We start from the raw sequence: 25,803 nt of genomic DNA, 5'->3' as shown, positions 1-25,803 counted from the left end.
TTGCGACTCCTGACAACCTAGTCAGGCCAAAAGCCACAGGCAAGTCCAGGGAACAAAGGAGAGGACAGCTCTTTTACAGGGAGAAGGGGGAAATTAGGAAGCACTACTAGAAACAAAAAGTCCATTGGAAATTTGAAGTATAGTGGCTTTTCTTTGGCTGAGTTATAATATTCTCTCACAGGCTGAGGTGTAGCTGGGGGAGGAGAAAAACTTTTTTTCCTCCAGCTGTGTATTGAAATAGTGTGAATTGGTAAGGTATGTCACTTCTGGTGGGTCTGCCATTGAGGAGAGAGAAGGTGTGAGAGCTCTTCCCTCTGGCCTGGTGATTTCACTTTAAATGAGATTTCCTGGGGCACCTGGCTGGCTCAGTTGCTAGAGCATCCAACTCTGGATCTTGCGGTGGTAAGTTTGAGCCCCATATTGGGGTGTAGAGTTTCCTTTAAAAATATAATAACAAAAAATGAAGTTTTCTTTTATGAGTTTTCATACATGAATTGAAAGAATCTGGACCTCGGGGTCCAGTAAGTTGCTGTCAGGCTCTTGAGTATATTCTGGAGGGGTCCAAAGCCTTGTGTTTCTAAGTCTTCAACCCCAGTTGAATGCTGCTAAGTTCCTACTCAGCACTCATAGCCCTTTGTAAGTTTGCCTAGGAAAGCTGACAATGCAGGATGATGGAAACCCCAATCTGAAGTAGGTCTTGCAAGGTCATCCCACCCCATTTCCTGATAGAATAAAGGGATTATAGCCCTCAACGCTTCAATTTCCAGGTGACCTGAGGTGACTCAATTTCCCCCCAACCTTTTTTAAAAGATTGTATTTATTTATTTGTCAGATAGAGCACAAGCACGGGGAGTGGCAGAGAAGAGGAAGGAGCAGGCTCCCGGCTGAGCAGGACCCTGGGATCCTGGGACCCTGGGATCACAACCTAAGCCTAAGGCAGACGTTTAAGCAACTGAGCCACCCAGGTGTCCCTCAGATTTCCCTTTTGCAAAATAAGCATTCTTCCTGACACACACTCCCTCTCAAGAAAGAGAAACTAAGATTATAGTTATGGGGACACTTTGGCCATTCTAAGGCTTAATCACCCAAATTTGTAACCTGCTGTGAGTTGGGCAACAATTTGTTAATTTAGGAACACCGTTGACAAAATATTCACTTGTATTTCTTGGCTGTGATGATGTCTGCTCAGTAGTAGCTTCCTGGAGGCATATTAAACAGGATTTAATTTATAAAACAGATCTGGGGGGATCTGGGTGGCGTCTGGAAGCCAGGGCAGCAAGTCCTGGACCAATTCTAATGTGCAGGTCATGGAGGGTGGCCACTTCATTCCTCTGAGAGAGGATCCCTTCACCTTCTGACATTCTGTGATTTCATTCAGCAGGCTGCCACTGACCCCTGCTACTATTTGATAGGCCTCTTGCTGTGAGCTGGGGAAACTAAGGCAAGTACCAAACTTCAGATCTGGCCTTGTGGAGCTCAAGGTCTGGTTGGGAAGGAAAAAACGTGAATAGATCAAGAGACAAAAGAGATCCTTTGGTGGAAATGCAGAGATCATACTGCAGAAACCCAGAGAGCCTTTGGATCCTGGGCCCTTGGGCTTGGGGCAGCAGATAGTACAGATGTATAAAGCTTGGCTTTGAGGTTAAAGTGTCTGGCAACCCATCCCTGTTGTGTAACTGTCTGTTTCCTTACCAGGAAAAGGAGGACAATAATGGCTCTCCCCCTCCCCCAGTTTGCTAGTACTATTATAAGAATCAAATGAGTTAATGTACCTAATACAGTCAGAACAGGACCCAACATACAGTAAGGGTTCCATGTATCTTGATCATTATATTATTATTGTTATTACTTATCATTTAAAAAAAAATAGAGAGACCCACAAAGAGGGGTTTTCTAGCCTGAGGAGCTCAAGCTCAGGAACCAAACTGCCTGAGTTCAAATCTGAAGTTTGCTACTTGCTTACAAAGTAACTTACAAATTACTTACAAGTAACCTTGAATAAGTCACTTTAGCCTCTTGTGCCTCGGTTTCTTTATCTGGAAAATGGGGGATAATACCAGCAACTACCTCACAGAATTGGGAAGATTAAATGAGTTAAATCAAGGGAATCGGTTAGAATAGCACCCTGCCCATTGTCAGAGCTCAATAAACATCAGCTCATGAGTAAGCAGGAATGTGATGCAATCTTACCAGTGTTTGGGGAAGGTAACTTGGAAGAGGAGTGGGAGCAGAGGCCATAGAATGGAAGAGCAGGCAGATCCGAGGATGGGGGTGGGGATGGGGTAGATTTCCAGGGCTCTGCCTCTGTTATCCAAAAAGCATCTGTCAATCAATACCATACCATTCTGGGAGCCACACAGCAGGAGGTATGGTGTCAGGTGAGTTGCTCTTAACGGACAGCCCCTCAGGCAGGTGCTGGTGGATTCCCTGAGCAGTATTGGGGTTCCTCCATTAGTTGGTCACCTTCAGCAAGTCATCCTTGTGTGTCCTCAGTTGTGGGGAAGACTGGTAATACCCTGCCAAGTCCCCTTGGAGGTGGGAGCAGGGTTGCAAGAAGGGGAAGGAGAGCTTGCAGAGGGAAGGGAGAGTCTCAGATTCCAGAGGCTTTAAAGTCTGTCTTTGTTCTGAGGGTGAGAACACAGATTGTGCCCCGGTTGCCAGTAACTGCTCAGCTCCTGCATTTCCTTTCACGTAGGTGAGACTTTTTTCAGTCCCGAAGAGGAGAGCAGGAGAGGGACACAGCCCTACTTCAAGGAACTTACCATCCCCCAACCAGGTGATGTGGGATACCACGCTCAGAAGCACTAATTGTGGGGTGCTTTATCATTTCCCAAGCACTGTCAAGCCTTTGACCTCAGCTGTCTGAGCCTCCTTAGCACCTTAAAGGCCCTCACTACCCCAACACTGTGCTCTGAGTTAGGGGAGTCTATCTCCTGCAGTAAGTGGATTACATAAATCCCAAGACTCCACCCATTTCTAGATCTGTGCTTTTTGCAGAATCACTTCGTAGCTCCTCCCTTCAGGAGGTGGAATCTATTTCCTCACCCTTGGAAACCTGGGTCGACCTTTGTGGCTTTAACTAATAGAAAGTGTGCAAGGAATGTTGTCCTAGTTCTGAGCCAAGGCTGCAGGAGGATTTTCCCTCCCTTTCCTGAAACCCTACCACTACCATGAGAACAGCACAAGCCAGATTGCCAGATGATGAGACCACATGTGGTGGAACCTACTCGCCCAGTTGTCCCTGCTCAGGCCCTTACACAACGGACAGTACCCTGCCAAGATAACCAGAGCCACTTGCAAGCTAATACATGAGTGAGCCTAGCCGAGCCCAGCTTAGCTCACCAGAACCACCAGCCCCCAGGTAGACTCAGAGAATAAAAAAGTATTGAAACCACTAATTTTGAGGTGAATCTGTCACAAAGCAACAGCTAACGGAGCTACCTCCTGATCCCTATTGCCCACACGAATAACCGAGGACCACAGACAACTAGTGAATTGCTCAGTGCTACATAGCCAGCACAGGGGGCGGGGAGCAGGGGGATAACCTTTAGGCAAACCTGGATCTTTGAGAACTGCTACCTCTGGAATATGGACACAGACATTAGACTTATTAAAAGTTCCTTTTGGGGGCACCTGGGTGGCTCAGTGGGTTAAAGCCTCTGCCTTCGGTTCGGGTCATGATCTCAGGGTCCTGGGATCGAGCCCCACGTCGGGCTTCTGCTCAGTGGGGAGCCTGCTTCCTCCTCTCTCTCTGCCTGCCTCTCTGCCTGATCTCTGTCTGTCAAATAAATAAATGAAATCTTTAAATAAATAAATAAAAATAAAAAATAAAAGTTCCTTTTGGTTAGCTTGGAAACACATCAACCTCATCTCCCCTTAAATTTGTTTTTCTTAACCCATTTTAGGCCATGTGCTCCTTGGACATTCACACAATGCTACGCTCTCTCTCCTAAAAGTATTTGAAACCGTGGGGTAAGTTTCCTCGCCATTCTGTCCCTGAGTTGCCTTATCTGTAACCTGGGGATACTGCACTACCTCATTGGTTATGAGAATTAAATGAGTTAATATTAGGAAAGTGTCTAAAACAGGGCCCAACATCTAGCAAAGGTTGTAGAAGATAAAATAATAAAACATGACTAGAAATAAGCCATAGCAGTAGCAATTTTACTAGGGGCAACATTTTTATTTTGATCCTGAAAGCTGCATGTTTTTCACTTGGATCTGGTGGCATCAGTATGAGCGTTGAGTCAGCTCCTGTGCCATAAGCTCTTCTCTCCAAGATGGCGTGGGAGACAACACCTCGTGGGTGGCAAACCAGTTTCTGAAAGCCAGACGTGCAGAAAAGCACATGCCTCCCTTCCTGAGAAGCACTGGTAGTTAGGCCGTTATCACACATTTACCTCTTATCTCACGGACAGCATATTCTTGGTAGGTTGCATGTAGATAAAATCCTAACATAAATTTGTGTTAGAGCTCAACTGGGGACTCATTTTGCAAAGCGAAGAGGGCTTTTGTAAAGCAGATCAGTATCCCTTTGAGGGACATTCAAAATTTGGATCAGAGATGGATCGAATTTCTTTGTGTCTAAAACAAATCTGCCACCCAGGGTTCCCTCAGGGGACTCTGGTCCTTCTCTCTTTCCAGCATCCCCCCCACCCCATAAGTTCCAGGGCTGCCTGCTGATGAGCCACAGTACAACCCCAAGAGTCCTCCTCTCACTTGACTTCTTGCCCTTGGCTCTCCAGGGCTGGGACCTGTGTGATTCCTGGCTCCACCGACGACGTGAATCCCCTTGAAACCAGCAGGGGCAGAGCTGTTGTCTGCAGGGACTCTGATGTCACCCTGCTGGCAGTCTGGACATGCAGCCATGAAGCCCTCTGGCTTCTTCCCTAGTGGGCAACCACCTGCTTAGAACTTCTGTCACCAAAAGGGACATCTAGGACAGCCCACGGTTCTAGCAGATGCCCACATTTGGTTCTGTGGGTTGGGTGAACATACAGAGGGTTAAAACTCAGTAGTTGATGATTCTGGCAAGCTGATGGAATGAGCATGAGTATGAAGAAAGGTTAACTTCTCAGCCTTCCTCAAACACTTGGCCCCAGTGTCGTCCTCTCCTTTGAACACACTATTCCCTTGACCTCTAATGCCCAGTGTTCCTCAGTACTCTTCTTCCAGCTACCCCTACTCTGCAACACACAATGCCTGGTTAACTTCTATTCATCCTTTAAGACCCATTTCAGAGGTCTCTGTTCCACATGGCAGATAAAGCACACAATTACCTTCTCCATTAAAATAACAGAAAAAAATATTTTTAAAAGAAAAATGGGTATTTATTGGCAAACTGGAAAAAAAAGTAAAATTCTTAGAATATCGAAAGCAGGTGATATCAAACTGAATAAAAGGGAGAACCACCTTAACAAACCACCTTATATCAACTCCTCTTCAAGATACCAGGGGGAGCCCAGGTCTTCTGGGGAAGATCCAAACAGGAATGGGCCATGAGGACAGTCATGGGAATACAGACTGCTTGGAACTGTGGAGACTTTGGGGTCTATCCTTGCCGTCCTCAATAAATAATAGTCCAGGTTCAAGTCTGGAAAAATACTCTGGAAATAAAGTGCCCCAGTCTGGGAAGGGCAACCACTAAAGGCATCAGGGCTTGAAAGGAACAGAACAGAAAGGAGCTGAGTGACTCTGGTCCACTAGAACAGACAAAGAGCGGGGGACGGGGGGAGAGAAAATGACATTGATATTGTAGGAATCCCAAATTACCTGCCCACTTCCTGGTCACACTCCCTTTCCTGACCAGTCAGCCCTCAGGATCAGGGGAAAGGTTTCCCAGGAGACCATCTGACTCTACTTCCTAGGAAACACACACCACCAGCACCTTTACTAAGGTTTGTTCATTGTTCCATCCTGTACCCTCAGATACAGATGACTGAGTTCCTCACGTTCCTCAGTTTCCAGTACATAATCATCATGGATCCATCCAAGTCCCTCTCATATTTTATCTGCCCATTCTTTTATCTTTGCTCCCCAATCTTATCCTCCCCCAGCCCACCCAGTCACCCACTGATCTGCTGCCTGTCACTACACATTGGGGTACTTCTGGTATCTTCTATTCTAATCTCTTTCACTAAAAATGAGGAGCTGGTCTGTGCTCGCTGCAGGATAGGCTAAGATCTACTTCAGTCACAACACAAATTCTCAGTGGCTTCACACAACCCCAGCTGTTTTTCACTCTCACCACATGCCTCATGCAGGTCCATGGGGGCTCCACTTAACACAGTCACTCAGGTACCCAAGCTGATGCAGCTTCCATCTCAACCAATGTTCCCGTGGTGGGAAGGACATGGCAAATCTGAGGCTCGCGCTCAAAGGTTCCATCCAGAAATGTGGAAGAAAAATACCATTTCTGCTAATATTTCATAAAACAAGTCACATGGCCATGCCTAACCACACAGGGAATGTGGAAGGCAGCTCTGCTGAGAACCCAGGCAGATGAGTAATTAGGTGTCTGTGAAAAGTCCTACTGTCCTCCATACCCACAGAATGGATTTCACAGCCACTGATGAATCATGGTTGTGAACCACACCTCAGAAAACACTAGCTTGGGGGCACCTGGCTGGCTCAGTCCATGGCGTGTGTGACTGTGGAATTCCTTGAGGAATACAAGGTTAGAGAAGCAGACAGAAGCCAACTGTACCAGGAGCCCTATGTTGGATGTAAAGATTACTTAAAAATAAAATCTAGGAAAGGGACGCCTGGGTGGCTCAGTCGGGTAAGCATCTGCCTTTGGCTCAGGTCATGATCCTAGGGTCCTGGGATCAAGCTCCACATCTGGCTCCTTGCTCAGCAGGGAGCCTGCTTCTCCCTCTTCCTCTGCTGTTCCCCTTGCTTGTGCTCTCTCGCTCTTTGTCAAGTTAATAAATAAAACCTACATAAATAAATAAAATCTGGGATGGGGGAGGGGGAGAAAACACTAGTTTAAAGATTTCTTACGGTGACCAGCAATCTGGCCCTCAACACCTTCTCTCCACTTCCCCCAGCTCTGCCCCTGGGGACACTTAAAACACCTCTGCCCACTCTGCCTCACAACATTCGTACTGAGAGATGGCATCTCTCTTGCCCAGGTGTTCCCCTCTCCTGGCGTAATACTCTCAATTCCCTCAACTCCTCTTCCCAGGCTGAGACTTTCAGTTTCCTCTCCAACCTGGTCACTCTCCTCAGGCTCTGCCCATTTGCCAATGTACCTTTCTAATATGTCACCTCAAAATGCAGTCTGAGCTGCTTGGCATTCAGCAATTCCCACTTACTCAGAGAAAAGAAGGCTGAGTCAGCTGAAGGAGAGGACTGACCTTCAGAAGTATGCTTCGTTCAGCCAGCTATCTAATTTCCTCGTTCAGCAAATACTATTGATAATTATATTCCCAGTGGGAGGCCAAATGGAAATCCGATCAGATCATTTTCTAGCTTAAAAATCCTAGGATGGCTTCCCATCACTCAGGATAAAACACCTGCTCCTGGTACAGTTGGCTTCTGTCTGCTTCTCTAACTTTGTATTGCATGACCATCACCTTCTACACGTCAGCATACTAGACCTCCTTCAGTCTGCTTTAGAGGGTTCAAGAAAGAAGTTTCTGATTGTGTGTGATATTTTGAAAGTTATTAAGTGGTTGGGGGTGGAGGGATGGGATAACTGGGTAAAAAATAAAAACAATTATACATACATACATACATACAGTTTGGTTTTTTGAAGGAAAATTTTTAAAAATAAACCCAGCCTCATTAGTAATCAGACATAAAACCACCTTATATCAGCTTACAAAGAGTCAAGCATACAATGGGTTGGAGACTATGGCAAACATTTTGTTAAGGGGATTACTGAAAATTAGTATAAAATAAGTAAATTAGCAGGACACCTGGGTGGCTCAGTTAAGCATCTGCCTTTGGCTCAGGTCATGATCCCAAGGCCCTGGGATCAAGCCCCACATTGGGCTCCCTGTTTGGCAGGGAGTCTGCTTCTGCCTCTCCTCCCCATTTGTGCTCTCTCTTGCTATCGCTATCTCTATCTCTCCCATCCAAGTACTAACCAGGCCTGACCCTGCTTAGCTTCCGAGATCAGAGGAGATCGGGCGCGTTCAGGGTGGTATGGCCGTCTATCTCTCTGTCTCTCTCTCTCTCTCTCAAATAAATAAAATCTTTTTAAAAAATGAGTAAATTATCTATGGAAGAAAGTTACCTTAGGAAAGCCATTGGTGAGATGAGGACATCCCCAGATTTTACCTTAAAGCTGAAATGTACACCAGGTCATATCCACAATTAGACAATCATTGCTTCCCTAACAAATTATGTATCAAAGTATGTGTTGTGAAAGTTGTTTTTTGACTAAAAGAATAAAAGACCAAAAAAAAAGAATTACTTAAGTGGTCTAAGCTTGTTTCTTGATCTATAAAATGGAACTATAAAGAGTACCTATCCCTCAGGGGTTTTGTGAGGGTAAGAAACAATGATGCCTATAAAACAATGCTTAGCATCGGTCTGGGACAGACACCTGCTCAACACACAAGACCCATTACTGCCACTGCTATTATGAATAAGGCAGCAAGGGTAGCCGCAGTCCAGCCTGGGCAGCAGGGCCCATAGCAGCGCTGTGTTGGGAGGTGAAGAACGCCCATGGGGACAAAAAGGAGGTTGGCAGAAGACAGAGTGGTGATTTGAGTTAGCCATTGGGGTTCTGCCTGCCCCCCTTGCCCTCTTCTAAAGACCCTCAAATCCTGAGCCCTTCTAATCCAAAGTTTTTGGTGGGTTTTTTTTTTCTAAAGGTTTTTAACTTGGGGTTTGCGGATGGTCTTTAGGGAGTGCCCAAACCCCTGAGACTACGTGTAAAAAGCATTTTTCCCCTGAGAATGCCAAAGCTTTTACCAATCTCTCAGACAGATTTATGACTCCTGCCCCTCACAAGGTGAAAACCACAGACTCAAGCCATCTCTCCAATGTGACCCCACAGCTGCCCCAACACTTGGTCCTCTGTGAAGGATGGGCTATTGGAGGCCACACAGAAAGGGGAAGCCACAGGAAGACTGAGGCAACACTGCTAAGCTTCCAGGTCTCCAGATATAGCCCCTCCCACAGCCCATATCAAGCCACATTTGGCACTCTTATACTTTGGGAGCTGGTTTTCTACCCTCTATTTTTTCGTCATCATGTGCACAAAATTGGATTAATCATAATCCTTTTTACGACACATTTTAATCATTTTTATCATGTACAACATACTTCTATAAATAGCTTTTTACTAATTTAATTGACAATAACCTAATCTAACTATGTTTCCTCCAGCTCCATCCTGTCCCCATACCTGTGGGAACCATTATCCTGAATCCCATGGTGAGAACCCTTCCGTCCTTATTACACAGTTTCATGGCGTATGTGTTCATTAAAAATGTTTTTATTTTTTTTTTAAAGATTTTATTTATTTATTTGCCAGAGACAGAGGGAGAGAGAGCGAGCGAGCACAGGCAGGCAAAGAGGCAGGCAGAGGCAGAGGGAGAAGCAGGCTCCCTGCCGAGCAAGGAGCCCGATGTGGGACTCGATCCCAGGACCCTGGGATCATGACCTGAGCCGAAGGCAGCTGCTTAACCAACTGAGCCACCCAGGCGTCCCTAAAAATGTTTTTAAATTCTTAGTTGCGTTTAACTCTAAAACATGAGATAGATACAAATTAAAACCACAATGAGATACTCAGACACACTCACTGGAATATAGTTTTAAAAACTTAGAATACCAAGTATTAGCAAGGATGTGGAACAAAGCATTCTTTTGTTTGAATCACCATGATCTTTGTAAGGAATCTTGGCTTTGAGAGAGCTCAAATTCTAGGTTTTAGGCTACTCTGGCCATGAAATCAAGCCAGACACAGGTAGGCCAGTTATAGACCATTAGTAAAGAAGGAGGTTTACTTATTCACCATAAGTAAACAAGTAAAGAAAGTGACCTTGGGAGCCATCAGGGGAGCTTCAGACTTTAAATGGCACATTAGGACTTCTAGAATAGGCTAAATTATAGTGAAAGGAAGCACTGATTTCCTGGGACCAAGGATGGGGGAAGGGGGACGTTCAAAGGAACATAAGGAAGCTTTGTTTTTTTTTTTAAAGACTTTATTTATCAGGCGCCTGGGTGGCTCAATGGGTTGAGCCGCTGCTTTCGGCTCAGGTCATGATCTCAGGGTCCTGGGAGCCTGCTTCCCTTCCTCTCTCTCTGCCTGCCTCTCTGCCTACTTGTGATCTTTCTCTGTCAAATAAACAAATAAAATCTTTAAAAAAATTAAAAAAAAAAAGACTTTATTTATTTGACAGAGAAAGAGACACAGCAGAGAGAGGGAACACAGCAGAGGGAGTGGGAGAGGGAGAAGCAGGCTCCCCAAGAAACAGGGAGCCCAACACAGGACTCGATCCCAGGACTCTGGGATCATGACCTGAGCTGAAGGCACACACAACTGACTGAGCTACCCAGGTGTCCCAGGGAAGTTTTTTAGAAGACAGAATTATTTTCTGTATTTTGATAGTGATGGTGATTATATTATTTTCAGATTTTATTTATTTATTTATTTGACAGGCAGAGAGAGAGAGGGGGAAGAAGGCTCCCTGTTGAGCAGAGATCCCCATGAGGGACTCTATCCCAGGACCCTGGGATCATGACCTGAGCCTAAGGCAGAGGCTTTAACCCACTGAGCCACCCAGGTGTCCTGGTGATATTATAATTGTCAAAATTCATTAAACAGTACATTTAAAATTGATTAATTATATTGTATGTAAATAATAACAAATTTTAATAAGTTTTCCTTTTTCTTTTTTTAGGGGCATCATGCTACATTTAATCTTTTGGGACTGAACTTTTTTTCATTTAATATTATAAAGATTTATCCATATTGTTATGTGTCACTGGGGTTCATCTGACAGTCATATAATCTCCCATTGTGTGAATATTCCAGTTAATTTGTCCACTCTGCTGCTCATGGCCATTTGCATTTCCTTTTGGGATTGCTATGAACATTCTTGTACAGATCTTCCGGTGTCCTTCTGGATTTATCCCCAGTATTGGAATAACTGGGCTGTAGGGTAAGTAAATGCTCAATCATAGGAGATAATCAACTATTTTCAAAACTAGTTCTTTCTTTTCCAACCTGAGTCAGTCTGTCCCCAAATGGACTGGAGCCCCAGGGGCAGGAGACCCAATCTCTTCTTGAATTAGCACTGCTTAGCATTCTGTCAGCACCAGGCTGGATACCCGGGAGGCCAAGGGCAGAAACCCAGGGATCCGACGCCTCCCAGCCTCAGCCAGTACTGAGAGTAAACAGCGGGCAGGGGCCACATACCACATATGGAGGCTAATTAGAGTCCTACTCCCTGGAGCTCCATCTTCCTAGTTCCACGTGACTTTGAGTCTGAAAGATCTTTCAGGGCCCTCAGTTACAATGCAAGTCCCAAGAGGAGAAAAGCCTTAAACTTATTCAAAATCCTTCTCTGCTGACACCTCTAATACCAAAACAAGGATCAGTAGGAAAGGCATAAAGAACAAAATGAGTGACAGAAAGAGGAAGAGGAGGGATAAAGAAAGTGGGAGGCACCAAGAAGATGAGTATTCTAAAATTATGCTCCCTTTTCTGCCAAAAGACCAGTTTTTCAGAAAAAAAATTTTTAATTAAAAAAAGCAGTATTTTGCAAGTGATCATAAGCAATTTTTAATATCCCTGCCATTGAGGGATTACCTTCCTTATGCTGAGTTACAAAGACAACATAATTAGCATGCAGTCAGCAATGATGTAATATTGCTGACCTTTAATGTAACCTTCGCATCCGTGAATATAACCTTCACATCCGTGAATATAACCTTCACATCCGTGGGGGAAGGGTGGCCCTGTGCTGCTGGGGAAGAGCTCTGAGGGATTTGGGGCTGGGCCAAACCACTGGAACCAGAGCTCAGCCACAGATCAGGAATTTAAAAAAAAAAAAGCATAACATAACAGAAAAAGATATCAGGAGATGCCTGCCTGTGTGCTCAGAAAGCAAAAGGAGGAGAGTTCCCGAGGAGGAGGAAGAGGAGTCTCACGGCCCACAGTCCCATATACCACTCCGCCTCTAACAGCTCCCTGGCTACCTGTCAGATGGGAGCTCCAGAAACGCTTGCTACATGAATGAACAGGGCAGAAACACACAGCAGAGGATCACAGCCCTGGGGCGTCAGCAGCTTCCCCAGCCACACGGGGCAGCAGAGCTGTGGACCGCAGAAGGAATGGGCAGCTCTGGAGAGCTTTCTTGGTGCATGTAAGCAGATTATCATGATTGGCTTACCATTGAGAGTTGCTAGTTCCTTAAATTAGATCATGGGCCAGCTGAACTATGGAACTACAGAAGTCTGTTTGGGCCCATCGGTTGCTAAAGACTGATCACACACAGAAGTCACTTCCAGTGTGAGAGGTGCTCTGTAACCAGAGGTCTGCCACCAGGCTGAGTTCCTGGGCGTTGGGCCCTAGGAGCCGGTGCTCAGTAACAGGAGCTGGTACAAATGGCACTAAGAAGACTCGCGCTGACAGGAGGCCCCAACTACAGCCTCAGCTCAATGGAGCGTCAACAGTTTTATTGGCTAAATGCTTCTTCCCAAGTCTACAGCTGAAAGTGTAGACCTGCTCACTGCCTCCTCCCCTAAGCTCTTAATGGAGCAGGAACTTTTAGCATAGGCTTAGAAATGGGAGGAGGTATAATAAGGGAGTTAGGAACCTGCTCATGCGCCACAACTGGACAGCAGGACAGAAAAACTCCTACTTTCTAATGCTGAAAACTGTCTATAGAAAGACTTGAACAGGATGGAGACAGGACCCAGAGTGCATCTTTGCCACTGGTCTCAGTTTCTGGTGCCTCCATGGGAGTATACCCTTTACCTTCCTACACCAGGACTTGGGGAACAGGGTGATGCTATGTCAGTCTACACATTTTGCAAAAGTACATGGGCCCAAAATTGGCCAAGAGGTTTGGGATTACCAGCTCCCCAACCTGACAGGATGGGAAGAAAGAAAATGTGTCCATGAAAAGCTTTCGGAAGTGACTCAGGTCTTCCACCTGAACCTTGATGCTGTACTGATTGGCCAGGAACTCAACGGTGCCTTGCACTACATATTCGTTCTGTAAGTGCGAGAGCGAGCAGGTAGAATAGACAACATGGCCTCCTGGCTTGGTGGCAAGCAGTCCAGCCCTGAAACAAGAAACAGAGAAAAGCAGTGACTACTGAGCTTCTCAGAAGCAGAAGGACAACAGGGGGAGCTGGAAGCATGGATAGCGGAGTCTACTGAGGGTTGGGCAGCTGTGTTAGCTTCTCAAGTCCCTTCCACAGAGATACCACTGGAAGAGTCTTTCTCAAAGCAGAGAACAACCCAGCCTTACTCCATGGGCTCTCCTCTGGAAGCAATCTCCTGAACTCTGACTCTGGTTACGGTCCAAACTCCTTCTCTTTTTTTTTTTTTTTTTTTTTTTGAGATTTATTTATTTGTCAGAGAGAGCGAGTGAGCACACAAACAAGGGGAGTGGCAGGCAGAGGGAGAAGTAGGCTTCCCGTCAAGCCAGCAACCTGATGTGGCACTCAATCTCAGGACCCTGGGATCATGCCCTGAGCCAAAGGCAGATGCCCAACTGACTGAGCCACCCAGGTGTTCCTATGGTCCAAACTCTGATGCTAGCTATGTACTGAGCCCTTACCAGCCCTACAAACCCTTGACGTTAGTCACTTTTTCAAGCTTTCAAGCTTGTGCTACTCACTGGGAATGGGACTAGCATGGAGGTAAGGTAACGTAGTGAATTTGTGCAACCCACCCCATGTGTGTCCTACCGCATAGGCTTTTCATGCTCCAAAGGACCCTCCTATCATGTCTGTCTCTTCCAGGTATTCTTCAGTCAGAAGGCCCTTCTGTGGGTGATGGTTGTGGCAAGAACTTCCAATCCCCCAGGTGACCAGCCCCCCGGAGCACTGTGGCACAAAGTCCCGAGTTTCTGTAAATCTGTTACTCACGCGAGCAGCTGCAACTGAAGCATAGGCAACATCTGCCGCTCCTTCTTCCTCGACCGCTTAAAGATATTGTTCTCCTCCTCATGAAGGGAGTGGCGGTCTGTGGTACAGGGCACATCCACCAGCACCTGCACAGCAGTACAGGGTACAGTATTAGAGTATTAGTACAGTATTAGAGCTCCTTATAGGCTCCCTCCCCTAGGCCCTAGCCCTGAGAGGCTTCCCACAGTGCTCTCTCTGCCCATCCTTCCATTGCAGAGTAACAGACAAAGCTTCTCATTTTCACCTGGTAGACAGCTGTGAAATAATGAGTGGGAAAACAGTATATTTAGGTCTACTCATGGCTGGTCAAAAAGAAAAGCCAATACCCAAATAACTATAATTAAATAACTGATACTGACCTAGAAAGATGGCTTCCATTTCCTTTCCAAGATTTTATTTTTAAGTAACTACTACCCCCAACATGGGGCTCGAACCTACAACACTGAAATCAAGAATCCTGTGTTCCAGGGTGCCTGGGTGGCTCAGAAAGCTTCTGCCTTCAACTCAGTTCATAATCCCAGGGTCCTGGGATCAGCCCCACATCAGGCTCCCTGCTCAGGGGGAAGCCTGCTTCTCCCTCTCCCACTCCCCCCGCTTGTGTTCCCTCTCTCTCTCTCTGTCAAATAAATAAATTAATTAATAAATAAAAATGCTGTGTTCTATCAACTGAGCCAGCCAGGTGCTCCTAAAAGAAGTCTTTCATGCTTTAGGGCTCTGTCCTTGCCTCTGTCCTTAGCTATTTGAATGAAACATCCTATTTACAGGTGATAGAATGCCCAGAAGGTAGCTGATAGATTGAATAACAGGATCAGGATTCAAAATTATTTTTTTCTGAAACATATCCAATGTGGAAAAGCTTTAAAGTAATAAATATAAAATCATTCACGCATTCATTATGAGCCTATACTCTGTGCTAGGCACAAGAGACGAAAACAAAAATTAAGACAAAAGAAAAAGTCCTATATTTACATTTCCAAAAAAATCAGCTATGGAAGACATCTTGCATTTTAGTAAAGCAGAAACACAGGCAAGAAGCAGGCCTCAGGGTTGCTGGGGGGCTGATGGGGGAGGGATAGGGTGGCTGGGTTATGGACATTGGGGAAGGTATGTGCTACGGTGAGTGCTGTGAAATGTGTAAGCCTGATGATTCACAGACCCGTACCCCTGGGGCAAATAATACATTATATGTTAATTTAAAAAAGAAAAAAATAAGAAGAAGCAGGACTCTTAAGCCTAGCCAAGATTCTGTACGACTTGGTCTTTCAATTTCTTAGAGTGGTTGAACCAGACTGGTGAGAACTGGACAGATTAGATCAACGAGTCAGATGATAACAGAGAGACAATAGCTATATATTTTTTATATTTTTAGAAGTATATGTTTTAATAAATACCTTTAGAATATGCCAATTAAAAGAAAATGCAAAAAACTTTAAAACAGGAAATGACTTTCAACATCATTCATAATAAGAGAATGTAAATTAGATGCTTATCAGTTTGGCAAAACCCAAAACATCTAGTAACACGAGTGGTGACAGGATTTGAGAACACAGTACTCTTCTGCATTACCAGTAGAAACGAAGCCGATGTAACCTCCACAGAGAGTTAAGATTTAGTACCCTCTGTCCAATCTTAGATGCATATAAACTTATCTAGCAATGATACTTAAAAAGCATAAAACTGAAAAGGATTGTACCCCAGGGTACATTATTAAATGAAAAAACTACAAAGACCAAACAGTGAGAATAATATACCACCACTCCTTTTTTCAAAAATACACACACATTGGGGCACCTGGGTGGCTCAGTCGGTTGGGCATCCAACTTTTGATTTTGGCTCAGGCCATGATGATCTCAAGGTCGTGAGATTGAGCCCTGCATCAGGTTCTGGGCTGAGTGTGAAATCTGCTTGAGATTCTCTCTCTCCCTCTGCCCCTTGCCCTGCTCACATGCACACATGCATACGCTGTCTTAAAAAAAAAAAAAAAGAACCACACAATTTGTATTTGTATATCCACAAAGGATACATCTTAAAGGATACAGAAGAAAATATAAACAATGGTCATCTGTAGGGAGAGGAAGGAGACAGCCCTGAGACAGGAGTAAAAGTGAAGGATACCTCTCACTAAATACCCTTTTGTACCTTCTGAATTTTGCACTATGTGCTATATTAATATTCAAAAATAAATTAGCTTATTCATACTCATTTTAATCAGAGTTTCTGAGCAACCAAGTGAGTTGAGAGTCTACTAACTCTTTTCCCAATCAGTCAGGTTCAACCTCTTTCCTGCTAATTATCTCTAATGAAGATATTACCAACAATTGTGCAGATAGCTGTGTTCTCCCAATCACCCATGGAGAGCGGGCCAGGTCCAGAAATGGCTCTCCATCCTCAAATATGGAGGACTGGACCCTACCTGCTGAGGGTCTGGAGCTGGAATAGGGAGACCAGATTTGGCTAGATGAATGTCTCAGGTCAGGAATCACTCACCCGATCATAGGTGTCCCCCTCCAGTTCTCCCCACTTCCTGCCATCCCATGAGGTGACTCGAACTCGATTTCTATCCCTGATATTTTGAGGCACATAGCTGTGAAGGACCCTCTGAAGTCTGCCTGTTCGAGAAGTGGACAGATCATTGGCAGCGAGATTGCCTGTGGGAATATAAATTTTAGCATTGTTTTTCCTAATTCTGGAAAAAAAGGTCATTGGAACCTTGATAGGGATTGCACTGAATCTTTAAGTGGCTATGGGTAGTAGGGATAGTTTATACCTGTGAGAATAAAGAAACTCCAAGGCCATGCCCCAACAAAACATCCCACCAGCAATGGTGCTAATGGAGAGTCAGACTAATTCTTGGGCATAGCCAATCAATGCAGACCCCAGAGGCAGAGGCAAGTGGAGTAGAAATATTTATTATGTATAGAGCACAGTACTAGACACTCTTGAGGAGGAGCTGTAAAGGCAATCACAAACCCAGGCCAGAAAGGATATGTAAATAAATAAATAAAGCAGACCAAGTATGAATATTTCTAAATAAGTATGCCCTCTCCTGCTTTTCTGAAATGTCTCTCTCTCTCCATCTTTGGCAGATACTACACATTTACCAAAATTTATTTTCCTCATTCCTTAGTAATAGAACTCCCAATTTTATCTGAGGGAAAGGGGAGCAATGTGCCCTATTTTTCAGCCTCCTTCTAAAACTAAGTTAGGACTAAGTCAATGAATTGTAGGCATAATTATGGTGTGGGACTTATGAGAAGATGTTTAAAAGAAGGTAACACTATTTGGTGTGCCCCTTTTACCACATCTTTTCTTCCTGCCTTGAATCTGAATGTGATAACTGGAGTTCTAGCAGCCATCCTGGACCATGAAGCAATCCTGAGAAGGGAAGCCAGAAATAAAATAGGCTGCAAAAAGAAGGAGGGAGCCCAAGTCCCTGATGATTGTGGAGACTCCATACCACCCCTGGATTGCCTATGTCCCAGCTCTCTTATATAAGAGAGAAAAACTTTTCTTCTTTAAGCCAGTCATTTTCTATTGTTTTTGGTTTTGTTTTGTTTTAAAGATTTTATTTATTTATTTGACAGACAGAGATCACAAGGAGGCAGAGAGACAGGCAGAGAAAGAGGAGGAAGCAGCCTCCCTGCCGAGCAGAGAGCCCAACGCGGGGCTCGATCCCAGGACCCTGGGATCATGACCTGAGCCGAAGGCAGAGACTTTAACCCACTGAGCCACCCAGGCGCCCCCAGTCATTTTCTATTGTATATGACCAAACCTAATCCTAACTGATTCACCATCTATCTTTCACTTTCACTTTCCCTTTTGTGACAAACACAAAGTTCAAGAAATAGTTCAATTTGCTCTTGGCTCTCCTGTAAGAATAAACATTACCGCAAGCTTGATGATAAATGGTGATTGATACCTGGCCTCAGAGTCAAGAAGTGAAAGGGAAAGTCAGAAACAATGGTGAAAAACTAGAGTACATACCTTATACCTTATGGGAGCGATCACTACCATGAATGAGCTTAGTGTTCCCACAAAGACATAGAGTCTCAATTTTTGAGGGCACTTAAAGAAGTAAAAATTGGATTCTCTGCTCAGGAGGAATTTGCAGAAAGACATGAACCGAGAACAGAAAAGCTGGGTTCCAGTTCGGGCTCTATCTCCAACTTGGATAAAAGTTAAATTATTTATTTTCCTCAGGATTCAACTTCCCCTTCCCTAAAATAGGAGGAGGGCTAAACTAGAGAAACTCCAAGTTTCCTTCTTCCACTGGGAAGAAGGACTCCCTTGGATAAGGAGTTGGGATGGGAACAAGGTGCTGGTAATTTAGTACACCTTAGAAGAACAACTCTCAATGACTTCTCCTCAGCTCTTCTCCTTCCTCTTAGTGCAAGTTCCTCCTCTTCCAAGTAACCCCACCTTACTCATCCCCTTTCTCAAGGATTCCCGTAGCACTCAGGCAGATCAGCACAGCCTGGCACAGAGGCTGGAACCTCCTGCACTGGACTCATTAAACCATATCAACACTATTTCTCCTTTCCCTCTGTACTTCCAGAAGGTAAGGTCAAATGTGGTACCTTGCAATCACCCACAGGGCTGACCATGAGGCTGGAAGCCAACCCAAACTGTGCAAGTTGGCTGACAAGAACTAGAAGAGAAGGGGTCAGCACCCCCCAAAAAAGCTAGGGCATAAGGCAAGAGGAGCCTGGCTGACCTCCAGCATGAGTGGAAAAACAACAGCCCTTGTCTGGATATTTCTCAGGTCTCCATGGAAAAAACACCATCTTTTAAAAGATGGGATGTCAGGGTGCCTGGGTGGCTGAATGGGTTAAGCCTCTGCCTTCAGCTCAGGCCATGATCTCAGGGTCCTGGGATTGAGCCCCACACCAGGCTCTCTGCTCAGTGGGGAGCCTGCTTCCCCCTCTCTCTCTGCCTGCCTCTCTGCCTACTTGTGATCTCTGTCTGTCAAATAAAAAAATAAGTCTTTTTAAAAAAATAAATAAATAAAGGTGGGATGTCAGCCAGTAGATAGCTGAAAAGAACACTTCCAGTGCACATGGCCTGAGCCAGGGGCTGCAGTATGAGATGAATAAGACTTGGGCCTGTCGCCCAGGAGTTCACTCTTGGAGAGGGAGAAGATGCATACCAGGTAAAGCTCTGATGCAAGGCTAACAGTGCTAACAGTTGCAAGGGTGAAACCCACCACACGGGAGCATAAGGAGACAGGCATCACTTTGCAGAGGTCAGGAGGGAAGACTTCCAGGAGGTGGCACATTTGAGCTGAGGCTTGAAAGCTCAAAGGCTACAGGCAGGCTAGCTGGGATAGGGTGGAGGGTATTCTAGACAGAAAATGCAACATGAACAAAAGATGGAGGCTGATTCAAATAACACTGAGTAGCAGAATGTGGCTGGAGCACATTCTGGGGAAGAATGACCTAAAGCTATAAAGGGAGGCTGAAACCAGATCTTACTGCTTTTGTTGACAGATGAAGAAAATGAACTTAATCTTAGAGACGAAAGTAAACAGATACAGAGGAATGAAGGTGTCATGTGTAGGTTGATCAGGGCCCTGCTTCAATCTACCTTCACAGACCTTGCTCAGCTCAGCAACCTTTCTTGGCCAACTGACAGAGGAAAAGAGGAGAAAACTGCAAACAAAAATATACCACCTTAGCAAGCGAGCACTATACCCTCTTTGACCCTGGGACCATAGAGCCCAGCCTATTCGGGAGGTCCCTGGCTGGGTGAGGTAGGGACCCCTCCCACCCCGAGGCACCAGCCCTCTGACTTACGGCAACAGCCAGTCTGAAGCAGTGCTAGTGTCTTTCCCCCGGGCGCTGCACATAGGTCAAGCACAGTGTCGCCGGGCTGGAGGCCAAGGGCCAGGACAGGCAGCAAGGAAGCAGCATCCATCAGATAGTAGTCCATGACACCCAGGCTGCCAAGCCTAGAAGAGAGGAGACCACCTGAGAGTCTAATACCAAGTCAGGAGACCCAGTGGAAGTCAAGGCCACCAAGTCCATGCCCTTAGGGGCTACTGAGTTCTACTCCGCAAAAATTCATTTCTCAGACCCTCTCCCTCACTCATTCATCCCCACTGCAGCCAGAGGGACCCTGAAAACACAGATCGAGGGGTGTCTGGCTGGCTCAGGTAGTAGAGCATGCAACTCTTGATCTTAGGGTTGTGGAGTTTTTTGTTGTTTTAAGGATTTTATTTATTTATTAGAGAGAAATAGAGAGTGCATGTGTTAGGGTGTTGGGGGGAGAAGCAAGGTGGGAGGGAGAGGGACAAGCTGACTGGTGCTGAGTGCGGAGCCAGATGTGGGGCCCAATGCCAGGACCCCAAGAAGCCAAGAGCCAGTGGCCCAACCAACTGAGCAGCCGAGGTGCTTCCGGAGTTGTTGGTTTGAGCCCCACACTGGGTACAGAGATCACTTAAAAATAAAATCTAAAAAAAAAAACCCAAAAAAACAAAAACCAACCCACAGATCAATTCACTCCAATCCAGCCAAGCTAGCCATCTTGCCCTGCCTTAATTAAGCCAGGCACACCCCAGTCTAAGGCTTTTATAGCTGCTCTACTTTCTGCCCGCAAAACTCTTCCCAAACAGCCCTGATTTGATTCCTCATTTTTTTCAGTCTCTCCTTAAAGTTCTCTCCACAAAAAAGTTATCTCATCAGAGAGGCACTGGCATTCCCTGACTACTCTGTCTAAAAATAGCACCCCTTACTCCCATTACCTCTCTATGTGACAGTACTTTTCTTTGAAACACTTGTTGTTCACTTTACCTATACAGGTGTGTGTGTGTGTGTGTGTAAGTGTATGCACTCTCCTCCCTCTCCCTCTTTAGAATGAAGGCAGAGACTTTGTTCACTATAATAACCCCAGCACATGAAACACCACCTGGCATATAGGAGGAACTCAGTCTTATTGGATCACATATTAAGACACAAAATGCTTCGTGGGTTTAGAGAAGAAGGCCATCAATTGTGCCTCTCACAGTTACCTGAGTCAGGCCTGATGAAGAAATAAGCCCTCATTAGGTAAGAAAGGGGAAGAAGGGAGGAAGGGAGGAAGAAACAAGCATTCCAAGAGCAGAAAGAAGAACAAGCAAAGGCATGGAAGGAGGCAAACTCATAGCTCCTTTCAAAAACGATGAGAAATCTGGTGTAGTAGAAATACAAGGTGAAAGAAATTGAAGTTGAAAAACAGAGGCCAGGTTATAAAAAGCCTTAAACCCTATTTTAAGGAGTCTGGACTGTAACAGGGAGGCAATTACCAAAGTCTGTAAAGAAAGGCACATGATCATCTGAATAGAGTTTTAGAAAGCTAGGCAGGCTAGAAAGAACAAATTAGAAATAGACACCAGTGAGAAGGCTGTGATAAGAGTCCAAGGCATGAAGACAGGCAGGAACCGTATGAGTAGAGACAGAGGGACAACAGATAGCAACCTAATGGTCACAGGACTCCTCACTCCCAGGCGGGTTGTCATAAGCCACTCTCCTGCCTGAGACACAGCTCAGCCACTGGAGACAGATTCAAGGAGACAGAAACCTGCCCTGACAGGAAGGCTCTGGAAGAAAAATGCGACAAGACAAGAGATAAGGCACCACTGAGGGTCCACTATAAGAGCTACGTCCCCAGGCTTGAGGTTGTGACACCTTCACAAGTAAGCTCAGACTATGATGGGATATTTTCAAAGTCAAATCACACTTGGATTGTCCCTGAAATTGTGCGCCTCATGCCTCATGGAAGAGAATGATAAGAAATCTGAGAAAAGCACAAAATTCCTGTCACACTAGCACAGGTCTAAGAAACCTATTCTTATCAGTTCCTTCCTTTTGGAAGCATCACTCAACCTTTTTTTGGTTCACAGACAATTTTTGAAATCTGATGAAAGCTAAAGTCCCTCTTTCCCAAAAAAAGGGGGGGCCACAACAGTTTTTCAGGAAATTCCTGGACTCCCTAAATACATCTTTGACCTCCTAAGAGATTAGGGCTCCCTTGATTTATACGGAGTCTATCAAGACAAGAAGGAAACCCAAACCTCTCTGGGTAGAAGCCAAGCACCTCAGGCAACTTGGTAAACCACAGGTGCTGTGACCATGGTTCTGCCTAAAACCAATGCCTCCAAACTGATCTCCAATCCTGCCTCAATCTATCTCCCTCCCACTTCAATTTACTAACATGATCTTCCTGAAGCATAACTTTGATGAGAATACCAGCAACAAGAGGTACTGTTTGTGAGTGCTATACTGTAGGTGCTGTACTAGTGTCTCAGATCCATCACTTAACTTAGTCCTCACTAGGAACCTGTGAGGCAGAAGAACACAGATTCCAGAGCCAGACCATCTGAATCTCAAATCCAGCGTAGCTGCTCAACAACTGTGTGCCTTCAGCAAATTATTCAACTTCTCTGTGCAGCAATGTCCTCATCTGTAATAAGAGTGCCTACCAGGGGCGCCTGGGTGGCTCAGTGGGTTAAAGCCTCTGCCTTCGGCTCAGATCATAATCCCAGGGTCCTGGGATTGAGCCCCACATGGGGCTCTCTGCTCGGTGGGGAGCCTGCTTCCTCCTCTCTCTCTGCCTGCCTCTCTGCCTACTCGTGATCTCTGTCAAATAAATAAAATCTTTTTAAAAAGGTGGGGGGGCGCCTGGGTGGTTTAGTGGGTTAAAGCCTCTGCCTTCGGCTCAGGTCATGATCTCAGGGTCCTGGGATCAAGCCCCACATCAGGCTCTCTGCTTGGTGGGGAGCCTGCTTCCTCCTCTCTCTCTCTGCCTGCCTCTCTGCCTACTTGTGATCTCTCTCTGTCGGATCAATAAATAAAATCTTAAAAAAAAAAAAAAAAGGGTGCCTACCAGATAGGATTATTGTGAGGTTTAAAGGAATTAATAGAAGTTAAGTGCTTAGAACAGTAGCCGAATATGAGCTAGAGTATCGGTGCCATTATTTTCCAGATGAGTTTCCAGTAAGGAAACCAAGAGTCAGTTATCCAAAGCTACATGTCTAATAAGTGATGAAGACAAATTCCAAATCTAGGTTTTCCTGACTCCAAAGCCTATGCTTATAACCACTGTACATTATTTCCTTTCCCCTACTCAGAAACCCTTTCCAGTGGTTCTCTAGAACAGATCTTGGCAATTTACCACAACATGGACTATAGGGTACATGGTCTGAAGCCATCCAGCCCTGGAAAGTCCAGCCATTCAGAAGCAACCCTAGGCCATCAAAATCCCCTTCTTCCAGACATGTGCACCCCAAAGTTTATAGCGGCAATGTCCACAACAGCCAAACTATGGAAAGAGCCTAGATGTCCATCAACAGATGAATGGATACAGAAAATATGGTATATATATACAATGGAATATTATGCAGTCATCAAAAGATTGAAATCTTGTCATTTGCAGTGACATGAATGGAACTAGAGGGTACTACACTAAGCGAAATAAATCAATCTGAGAAAGAAAATCATCACATGATCTCACTGATTTGTGAAATTTGAGAAAAGAAGCAGAGGATTATGGGGGAAGAGAGGAAAAAATGAAATGGGAAGAAACCAGAGAGGGCAACAGACCACAACAGACTCTTAATTGCAGGAAACAAACTGAAGGTTGCTGGAGTGGAGGAGGGTGGGAGGGATGGGGTGGCTGGGTGATGGATACTGGGGAGGGTATGTGCTACGGTGAGCACTGTGAATTGTGTAAGACTGATGAATTACAGACCTGTAGCCCTGAGATAAATAATTCATTATATGTTAATAATAATAAAAAGATTCCCCTTCTCCCAACCTGTAGCTTCCTAGCATTCAAGATTCCCACACATGCCCCCCTCACCACATACTCGTCTACCCTTACCTCCTAGTTTTCCTAAGCATGCAGCCTTCCCTCAAGCCAGTAACTAGAACCATTGCAAAAGCTTCCTAATTTACATCCCCATTTCATATGTCATTCACGGACTTGCCCCTCTCCAATCAGTTTTCCACACAGCAGCCAGAATTTTAAAAATCCAAATCTGAGCATGTCATTCCCCACCTTAAAACTTTTCACGGCTCCTCCTTTCTTTTAGAGAAAAAGTACAAAATCCCAAATGGCCTAGAAGACCTACAAAGCCTGGCTTTTGCCAGCTTCTATAGCCTCCCATCCCCATCCCCATGCCACCAGCTTTAATTCCTACTCATTCTCAGGTCTTAGCTTAAATTTCATTTCCTCAGAAAAGACTGGGTTAGAGCTCCTAATTATAAAACTTCATAGCATCTTGTACTTTTTCTTTGGAGCACTTATCACAATTATAAATAATTTCTTAATTGTTGTCTTCCTCACTAGGAAGACAAACTGCTCCATGAGAGCTTCAGCTGAGCACAGGATAAGAAGACCAGAAGTCCCCTCACCACCAACCCCTCTGGAACTAACTTTTGTGTCCCTAGGTAAGTCTCACTCGTTGTCTTGTATCAGGAGGTTACTTGTCCTCACCTGGATGGGTGGCTATGAGGGCAAAATGAGAAGGCAGTTGTAAAAAAATACACAATTTAACTGCAGAGTGTACAGTAAGTGTGCAAGTTAGAGATGGCTGTCTTCCATAGGGTGCAGCAGAGCAGGTTCTGGGGTCAAACTGCCTAGATCTAAGCATGAGCCGTACCAACCTGCTATCTCAGGGACCTAAAGCAAGCAAGTGCCTTAACTTCTCTGCATCTGTCTCCTCAAATGGAAAAGAGAAATAATATTACCTACCTCAGAGGGCTGCTGGCAGAACAAAAGGAGATAATGCACATACAACACTTAAAGAAACACCTAGCACTCAATAAATATCAGCAATATTATGATCCTTATGAAACAAGACAAGAGCTGGGTCTCTTTCTGTCGACTTCCAGCACACTCAGGACAGCCCCAGATCCTACCTGGCGGGAGGGAACCGACTGACATCCCCTCTGGCAAAAGTGAAGCATCGAAGGTTCGGGCTGTAGGCCTCAGAGGCTGGAGTTGGAGTTTGGTCACCCTGAGGCTCCAGCTCCCTGTGGGAGATGGCTTCCTTCACAAAGTCCCTGGCCCTCAGTTGCTCCAGCTCATCACTCACATGATCCCAGGCGGCAAAGTTATTGACCAGTGCACCATACTTCTGCTCTGAAAGGAGACTGACCCGGATGGATGGCCAGAGATCACCAAATTGCACACTGTAGGTCATGTCAAAATTCTGCAGAGCCAGTTGAGTGGCAGGAAATTTTGGTTCTGTGGCAGCCTGAAAGAAAAAGAACGGGCTTATTGATCTTCCAGACTTGCCTCTCCCCTACCACCTGACCTCACCAATAGCTCAGAGCCCTGCAGCAAACATGGATCCAGCCACTATCCACTCCTGTGTTTGCATCCTGCCTCTGCCATCCAGAAAAGAAGTATGAAAGAGAAAATTATTAGGGAGCAGGCCTTTCTATCTCAGGCTGTGAGAAAGCAAGCTGCAGTTCTCACAACGGCATACGCGGGTGGGTCACTAAGAAAGGGGGAATCCTTGAGGGCTGGGAGTAAGAACTTAAGAGAATGGGAGCTCAGGATAGGACTCTTGAGGAGAGAAGGCTGGAAGAAACTATGAAGGCCCTGGGGGAAGCCTCAACCTTAAAAACAAAAGATGCTTTCTTCTTGAACAGCCATTTCCATCCTCTAAAGCACTTTCTTGTCTCCTAGCTTATGTGAGCTCCAAAAAAGGCAGACAGCTCA

General features: G+C 45.3%; 1 protein-coding gene across 1 annotated transcript in view; it reads right to left on the bottom strand.

The window, feature by feature from the left end:
• Positions 1-10,816: 10,816 nt before the first annotated feature.
• NSUN4 (NOP2/Sun RNA methyltransferase 4) overlaps positions 10,817-25,803 on the bottom strand; it is a 19,289-nt gene continuing 4,302 nt past the window's right edge. The window contains 5 exon segments of the mRNA XM_044238141.1: positions 10,817-13,251; positions 14,062-14,186; positions 16,588-16,748; positions 19,893-20,047; positions 24,996-25,333. Coding sequence (XP_044094076.1) covers positions 12,975-13,251; positions 14,062-14,186; positions 16,588-16,748; positions 19,893-20,047; positions 24,996-25,333 — 1,056 coding nt within the window. The 3' untranslated portion in view covers positions 10,817-12,974.

Source organism: Neovison vison, chromosome 2 (assembly GCF_020171115.1).
Source record: "Neovison vison isolate M4711 chromosome 2, ASM_NN_V1, whole genome shotgun sequence".
NCBI lineage: Eukaryota > Metazoa > Chordata > Mammalia > Carnivora > Mustelidae > Neogale > Neogale vison.
Note: the sequence above shows the minus strand (reverse complement) of the source record. Positions and strands in the feature narration are given on the sequence as shown.